This window comes from Strongylocentrotus purpuratus, unplaced genomic scaffold, assembly GCF_000002235.5.
Source record: "Strongylocentrotus purpuratus isolate Spur 01 unplaced genomic scaffold, Spur_5.0 spur5_contig_864, whole genome shotgun sequence".
Lineage (NCBI taxonomy): Eukaryota > Metazoa > Echinodermata > Echinoidea > Camarodonta > Strongylocentrotidae > Strongylocentrotus > Strongylocentrotus purpuratus.
The window spans coordinates 445,748-455,000 of record NW_022145573.1 but is presented as its reverse complement, the minus strand read 5'-3'; the positions used below and the strand labels follow the sequence as shown (position 1 = coordinate 455,000).

At 35.0% G+C, this 9,253-nt stretch overlaps 1 protein-coding gene across 1 annotated transcript in view; it reads right to left on the bottom strand.

Moving 5' to 3' along the window:
- Nucleotides 1-5,228, bottom strand: part of LOC115919366 (NXPE family member 3-like) — a 13,860-nt gene extending 8,632 nt beyond the window's left edge. Inside the window, exons 1-3 of the mRNA XM_030972966.1 lie at nt 5,128-5,228; nt 3,971-4,201; nt 2,345-2,545 (exon numbers count right to left, since the gene is read on the bottom strand). Coding sequence (XP_030828826.1) covers nt 2,345-2,407 — 63 coding nt within the window. The 5' untranslated portion in view covers nt 2,408-2,545; nt 3,971-4,201; nt 5,128-5,228. The remainder of the gene's footprint in view (nt 1-2,344; nt 2,546-3,970; nt 4,202-5,127) is intronic.
- Nucleotides 5,229-9,253: the final 4,025 nt, after the last annotated feature.

Here is a 9,253-nt window from a genome sequence, read left to right as displayed (position 1 = left end):
TCACGGAAGACTGGCTTGATAGTTAAGATAAAGGTAATCTTGTAGGCGTGGTGACCCTTGACTTAAAAAAGGTCTTTGATACAGTAGACCACTCAATTCTTTTAAATAAGCTTAGGCTTATTGGCTTGAATGTAATGTCATTACAGTGGTTTAGTAGCTACTTAGCCAATCGCATGCAATACATTTGTGTAAATGGGGTTCATTCCAATTCACAAAAGATGCAATGTGAAATACCGCAGGGGTCAAATATTGGCCCATTGTTATTTATCCTGTTTATTAATGATATGCCTTTATGTCTGAAAACATGTAAAATATCTTTATATGCTGATGATATGGGTCTATATTACGCTAGTGCAAATCATCAAACTCTTACCGAATCATTAAATGCAGACTTATTACTTATTGATATTTGGTTAAAAAGGAACATACTTACTTTAAATGTGCCAAAATGTGAATTACTTTTTATTGGAACGAAGAAACGGCTAAAAAATATTATGGTACCAGATGTTTACATACGAAATGTTTCTCTCAAACGTGTAACCCACCGCAAGTATCTTGGATTAGTTATTGATGAACATTTGGATTGGGGTAAACATATTGAATATTTAAGTATAAGAAGGTATTAAAAAATAAAAATTTGTTGAAAAGACATTTGTTACATAGCAAACTGCACTTATATTTTATAAATCAGTAATTCAATGTATATAAGTTTGATTACTGTAGTGCAATTTGGGGGAATGCCAGAAAAGAAAGTTTAGACAGTTTGCAAAAGCTACAGAATAGGACCTTCCGGGTGGTACTTCAAGTTGAATGGAGGTTCCCAAGCCGAGATTTATTTCTTTGTCTGAAAACAGAAAATCGATCAAAACGGAGAGATGAACATGTTTTATGTATTTTGTATAAACTAGTGCATGAAATTATATATGGTGGGTTTAGAAAGTACTTTGTTATTAAAGAATATCATTATAGCTTGAGAAATGCTTATAAAACCTTAGAACTGCCAAAACCACATATGAATTTTTTTTAAAAGAGCTTATGTTATAGAGCCATTAAATCTTGGAATCAGCTACCCATGAACGTAAAAAATATGTCTTTCTCTGTATTTAAATCAAGGGTAATATGAATATTAATTTTATATTTTGTTTGCTTAAATATCTATTTATATAACTATAACAATCTAAAATAAATGCTGTCTGGAAAGAATAACTGCCGACGGGGGGGGGGGGGGGGGGGGGGGGGGGGGCTGGTAGTAGTATCTTGGTTTGTAAATTTTCATTTTTCTTCGTATACTTATGTTTTTTGTTTTTGCTTTTGTTTTTTAATATTTCATATGCTATGATATGTGTTATCTTATTGTACATGTAATTTTTATATTGCGCACGGACCAACAGAAGAACAGCCTTTGGCTGAAGTTGGTGCCGTGCAAAAATAAAATAAACTGAACTGAAACTAAACTGTGTGAGAGAGAGAAGGGGTAGGAAGAGATGGGAGAGAGGGGAAGGACAGAGACTTGCCGAAAACGTGACGATCGTAATCACAAACCCTGCAGTTAGTGTAGAATCAAATGTGTGACGTTACTTGCGCCCCCCCCCCCAACCCCTATATTTTCCTTAATAAATTATATAATAATTGCAAATATGTTTTTATACAACTCCTCACTCCTGTATGTATTATATATTCCGTCATAATTGACTAGTTTCAAGTTTATGAAATGTGTTGTACAGAGCAAATTGAAAAGAAGCTCTCATGATAAGTCAGTGTTGCCAATTTGTCTTTAACTAATAACAACTTTAAATCTTCATAACCTTCCTATTTCTAATCGGATTTTGCTCGAACTTCCACTAATATGTTTCACTCATTTTTCTGGAACTTAACACAAGGGTGGACTTCCCTTTTAAAAGGTGTAGTTTTATCACAGAGCGAAGGTAAACTCTAAAAACAAATTAATAAACAGCAGGTGCTGTGGTCTAGTGGTACATTTACCCGCACCCACAGGCATCGTCAACGGTGGTGGTGGTAGAAGTAGTAGTAGTAGTAGTAGTAGTAGTAGTAGTAGTAGTAGTAGCAGGAGTAGTAGGAGTAGTATTAGTAGTATTAGTAGTGGTGGTGGTGCTGGTAGTAGTAGTAGTAGTAGTAGTAGAAGTAGTAGTAGTAGTAGTAGTAGTAATAGTAGTAGTAGTAGTAGTAGTAGTAGCAGGAGTAGTAGGAGTAGTATTAGTAGTATTAGTATTAGTAGTGGTGGTGCTGGTAGTAGTAGTAGTAGTAGTAGTAGTAGTAGTAGTAGTAGTAGTAGTAGAAATACATTTAGTACAAACAAAAGAAGGGTAAATTATTTCCTACTTACGTTGGGTACGGGAGTAATTATGTTGCACACGGTGTCTTCTACAACAGACTTATCTCCAATCATCCCGGTGAATCGTCCATAGTAGCCATATCTCGTTGGGCAAGTATCCCGTGCTCGTCTCAATACATTCACGGCCTCGGCTGGATGGACGAGAATTGCACGAACGAAGGTTTTCCCGACCCATCGTAATGTGAACGATGCCTAAATGTGGTGTCAGATGAGAGATAAAAGATGGCATATATCGTAATACATTTGTAGAGAAGAAATACGATCGCATAAACTTTCGAAAAATTATCCCAAGGCAATTCCAATGACCTTACACGTCACCAATTAAAAGAATGCCTTTGATATCGCATTAACCCTTACTGTACTGGGGGGGGGGGGGGCCTGGGAGGCCCCCCCCTCGACATTTTCGGAGATCGCGCCGCAACCGCTCGGAATTTTGAATTGTCGTTTCATGACTTTTTTTCCTCAAGTCTTACGCACATTTCGATACTATTTTCGTCGAAATCGGATATACCTGTAAGGTGTTACATAACAATTAGTATGTGCATGTCATCAAAAAAGTGCTATAATTGCATATATTCATGTACAAGCAGAAATGTGAAGATATGAATTGATATCAAATTGCTTTTATATGTTTCTCAAAGTAACTGGATGTATTTCAGAGCAAAATAATACATTAGCAATAAAACAATAGATATAATAAGAAATGAAAAACAATAAAATACATAAGAAAATAAATAGTTGAAAATCGCATCAAATTTGCATAAATTATCATCATTAATTACATCAAATAACTATTTTGTGTTAGAAAAGAAGTTTCATATGAATAATGAGTTTCAGCATTAAAAAAAGTGGAGTCTGACAATTTTTGTAATGATTCTAGTTCCCTATATATATTTCCAGATTTGATATTCATGAATGCATATTCATAATTTATGCAAATTAACCTATGCATTTTCAAATATCATAAAAATAATGAAACCTCATGAATATGAGATGAAGGAAACATTTATTCAATACATTTTCAAGATTCTTCATAAGTCTACGGACAAATATGGAGAGTTTTCTGTAAAATGCATAAAATTAGCATTTTGCATAATTAATTAGGCTATAACGACAAAAATTTGCATATTAGGAAAAAACTAATTATACCATCTTGGTCCTTACGTAAATATCTACAAACATGCAAATTTTCGCGTTCATCGGACGTTCGACGGCCGAGATCATAGGGGGGGGGGGGGGGCCTGGGAGGCCCCCCTCCCCCCCCCCCCCCCCCCCAGTCAGAGAGTGCTCGAAATAGCCCAGTACAGTAAGGGTTAAGAGATGTAGAAAGGTTAGTCGATGATTCTGTCAATGTCAACAAAAGAATGTAAACCATTTTGCTGTGTTTCATAATTACTCGTTAATCATTCAAAGTGAGAAGAAAAAAAATCATCTACAATTATGAAGAAAAAAAAACTTACTAGCTCACAACTTGCAAAGAAATGATGTGCATTTTGCCACGTTAAAAACGTCTTTACTCGTAAAACAGTTTAGCGACAGGAGAGCGATGTGCATAGGAGATGGCATGACAAGATTATTATAAGAAATAGGGGGAGAGCCATCATTTCTTTTACGAACCTTGTACTTGCCATCTCCAAGATAAGCAACTTCTCCATCGGCAGATGCACCGGCTTTAAGGTCATTATTGTAGATCCTGACCCGGAAATAATCTCCTCCGTTTACTTTTAATTGATTCTTACTGTCTCTGGCCTCGATGATGACATCCAGACGATCACATATTTGGTATTTCCTTGAGGCATCGATGATGTAAAACGTAGAACTCTTATCGCTCGTAACACCAGCTGTTTCCTTAAAGAATTAAATGAAAATAAAAACATTTATTATGATAAACAATAATTGTAATATCAATAATGATAATGATAAGAATAATAATGATAATAACTATATCAAGAAATGATGATAATCATTATTACCTAAGGTTGGTCAATTCTGTTGGCCCTGCAATCATCATTACCCTAGCAATTGCCAGGTAGCTATTCAAACCGGAGTGGCCCTATTTGGAAACGATCAAAACAATTTTCCTAAAGAGTCCTGCGTATAATGTTTTTGAAATTCCAATTAAATAATGACAGGGCCCATTTAAAACACATTTGATGCATGAGACGGATAAAGGTGTAATCTTTAAATTTTGTCCATTTTGGGCCACTTTTCGAGGCCTTGTTTTCGCCCTACCTATTTCCACTATCACAGAAGGTACAGACTTCTTACAAATTACTCTGGATAGTCCGAGAGAAACTCTTTCGTGTAGAAACGTAGAAACATGGGTGTCATTGCACGCAAAACGTTTTGACACGATTGCATTTCTGGTTCTTAGAATCAGTATTACTATTCTTCAATCTTGTCCTTATTTTTATAGTTATCTTTTGCAATACGTCATGTGCCCAGGTTTTATTACTGTACTTCATCAAAGATGTCTACCCAAAAAGATTTGTTAAATAAAGTAATATCTAAAGAAGATCAAAATAAAGAATAAGGCGGAATATGAAATAGAAAAAAAAGCATAAAGTAGAATATAGAACATATTAAAGATAAAGTTGAGTTCTGGTCATGCAATTGCATTGTGAAAAAAACGGTTTGGAACCGATCAGAAAAGGTTGATCATGTAGCATATATAAGTATTGGTGTGCACTGCAAGGTTTTGGAATAATCAAAATGAGGAGACATTGTCAATACATGTGTTTATCAAAATGACATGAAAATATTGGTTTACTCACGGGCCTTGAAATATTGAGGTGTGGAGTTGTTTGTTGGACGGTAGAAGCATTATATCCTCTAGTACTAGTAGATCCAAAGACCTGTTGGCATATGATAACAGATATTAATTATAACATTGAGAACTGGTCAAGCTTTACAAATGTGTCTCATTTATTAATTATAATTGTGATTAAGTTATGATAAAATATCAATAATTATCGGTTTCTTTTTTTCTAGGACGCACTGTTTATAATATATGAGTTCGCTGATAACACAATCTTCGGCGGCTTGAATCAATAACCCAGTTCGTAATTGCATGATTCGCATGTTCCAAAATCTGGAACGAACTTTTCCAAATGTCACATGAATATAAGAGAGTTGAGAGAGCAAGCGCGTAACCAGGTGGGGGTTCCTGGGGTGTGCTATGTTAATAATAATTATTATAACTATTATTATTGTTGGTGGTTTTTGTATTCTTGTAATTATCAAGATTATTATCGTTAATATTATTATTATAGTCATTATTTAGGTGATACGTACGTAGACGTATCACCTTTTGATTTCGTCAAGATTTTTATTATTATTTATTAGGTGATACGTACGTAGACGTATCACCTTTTGATTTCGTCAAGATTTTTATTATTAGGTGATACGTAACGAAGTCAACGTATCACCTTTTGATTTCGTCAAGATTTTTCTTTATTATTATTATTTATTTTTATTATTCTTCCTCGAATTTGTTCGCAGGATATCTCAAGACTGAATAAAGCCATTATCATGAAACTTTCAATGATGATAGATCTTAGTCTAACTTAGAACTGTGTGACTTTTCAGACAGTCAAGGTCATCGTGACGTCATCCAGGCGCCATTTTGTGAAAATCAACTTATGATCATATCTTCATAAAGGAAAGCCATTTTTCATTCATATTTATCATGATTAAACTCAATATCCGTCCGGTCAATTTCAAGTCAATAAATGCGCGCAAAAATGCGCGTACGCTTATGTCCGCGCGTTTACGCGCGCGAAAAAAATTAAAATGCTCCAAATCATCCCAATTTTTTTTTACATCCGTTTCAGGCCATATGGAGCATTTGATAAAAAAATTACGCACACGCGCATGCGCGCGCATTTTCGCGCGTACTGGCATTTTGCAATATAGAATCGCCGAATTTTTTCTGTCATTATATTTGATACATTTTTCCAAGCATTTTGATAACTTGTTCACCTTTTAATAACGCAATGAGCGTCCGTCAAAGTTGACAGCACGCGCAGATCTGCGTTATCTTTATCCACCATACATTGGCAAAAACATGCCTATACAAAATTCATTGTAACTGTTCAGAATGGATGGGAACTCCCAATATGTTTTCATATTTAGATAGATTATGAGTTGGAGATATGATTTCATGTCTCATTTGACCCTCAATTAACTCATGATGTCATCATAATGGCCTCCAAACTCAAAATTTCAATTTGCATATTATGACGTCAGCATATTTTTGGAAAATTAATTGTATCTCTGTAAATATGGATCAATTTTCTTTTTAATTTTGATATGTTCTAGCTGAGACAATTTGCTACAAGTATAGTTGCCACAATTTTTCATTTTGACTAAGGCATCAAGGCGTACTTTTGTGATTAAAGGAGGCATGTCAATTTTTCACATTTTGCGTGTATTCTCTATGGGACATGACTTTTTCTCAAAACTGGATTCTACACTCCTGTCTTTTGCGAGCGAAATCTCCCATATTTTAGTTTTGTTTTCGCTGAGCTTCGAATATGTTGTAGCTGAGACAATAAGCTATCACACGTGTGCCTTTTATATTTCGATCAGATGCCGGGATTATGCTCATATTTCACTTGCAAAGTAGGATTTCTGAATTCCATTTCCCGTTTACGTGTAATTAATCGCTATGGGAGATGTTTTGTTATATCGGTAACGCACTTGACTTCCAACCTCGAGATCCCTGGTTCGATTCCGGGTGTCTCCAACACTTTTTTTTTTCACTTTTTTTTTCCTTTTGACCTTCACTGTACCATCTCCTTTGATTATTTAAACACGTAGATTCGCAAATAATGTCATAAATAACCCTTTTTACTTTATTATTACCCTATTTTCACTTAATCCATTACTTTTTGCGTGTAATCCCCATGGGAAATGACTTTTTTTTCAAATCTGGATTCTACATTCCTGTCTTTTGCGAGCAATATCGCCGTTATTTCGGTTTGGATTTTGTTGATTTTTGAGTATGTTGTAGCTGAGATTATATGCTATCTAAATCAACCCTCATTTTTTAAATAAGATGTCATGATCGCGCTCATGATCATGATCATGATCATCACGATCATCATTATCAAAATGATGCTAATCATTTATCAATTACATTTTCATTTCTTTGAATAAGATAAAATCGTCAAAAGGTGTTCTTCATGATGTAAATTAGAGTCAAATGTGTAACTGGTTACTGCACAGGGTCAAAGGTCATATATTGTTTCAATCTATCTTCCCTAGATCCATGATGATCAAGGAGACACAATTTAATCTTGACATATGAATAGATCATAATGGGAGAAGCATATGAATGGGAGAAGCAAAATAATATATCGTGTAATGCATTATTCGTTATGTAAACCATTATCATACGTATCACCTAATTCGTCTAAGTGACGAATTAAAGTCTAGTTTATTTATTTATTTATTTATTTATTATTATTCTTCCTCGAATTTGTTCGCAGGATATCTCAAGACTGAATAAAGCCATTATCATGAAACTTGCTATGATGATAGATCTTAGTCTAACTTAGAACTGCATGACTTTTTAGAGAGTCAAAATTATCGTGACGTCATCCAGGCGCCATTTTGTGAAAATCAACTAATGATCATATCTTCATGACGGAAAAGTATTTCTCATTCATAATTATCACGATTAAGATAAATATCCGTCCGGTCAAGTTGAGGTCAATAAAAGTGCGCAAATGCGCGCGTGCGCGTTCGTCCGCGCGTTTACGCGCGCGCAAAAATTTAAAATGCTCTAAATCATCCCAAATTTTTTTTGCATACGTTTCAGGCCATATGGAGCATTTGATAAAAAAATTACGCACACGCGCATGCGCGCGCGTTTTCGCGCGTACTGGCATTTTGCAACATAAAATCGCCGATTTTTTTCTGTCATCATATTCGGTACATTTTTCCAAGCATTTTGATAATTTGTTCACCTTTTATTTACGCAACGAGCGTCCGTCAAAGTTGACAGCACGCGCGGATTTACGTTATCTTTATCCACAATACATGGGCAAAAACATGCCTACATAAAATTCATTGTAACTCTTTAGAATAGATAGAAACTCCTAATATTTTTCATATTTGGATAGATTATGAGTCGGAGATATGATTTCATGTCTCATTTTATCCTCAATTAACTCATGACGTCATCATAATGGCCTCCAAACTCAAAAATTCAATTTGCATATTATGACGTCAGCATATTTTTGGAAAATTGATTGTATCTCTGTAAATGTGGATCAATTTTCTTTTTAATTTTGATATGTTCTAGCTGAGACAATTTTCTACAAATGTAATATTCACAATTTTTATTTTTGACAAAAGTATCAGGGTGTATTTTTGCGATTGAAGGAGGCATGTCAATTTTTCGCATTTTGCGTGTATTCTCTATGGGACATGACTTTTTCTCAAAACTGGATCCTACACTCCTGTCTTTCGCGAGCAAAATCTCCGTTGTTTTAGCTTTGTTTTCGCTGAGCTTTGGATATGTTGTAGCTGAGACAATGAGCTATCAAAAGTGTGCCTTTTATTTTTCGATTAGATGCCAGGATCAAGCTCATATTTCACTTGCAAAGTAGGATTTCTGAATTCCATTTCCCGTTTACGTGTAATCGCTATGGGAGATGTTTTGGTATATCGGTAACGCACTTGACTTCCAACCTCGAGATCCCTGGTTCGAGTCCGGGTGTCTCCAACACTTTTTTTTCCTCACTTTTTTTTCCTTTTGACCTTCACTGTACCATCTCCTTTGATTATTTAAACACGTAGATTCGCAAATAATGTCATAAATAACCCTTTTACTTTATTATTACCCTATTTTCACTTAATCCATTACTTTTTGCGTGTAATCCCTATGGGAGA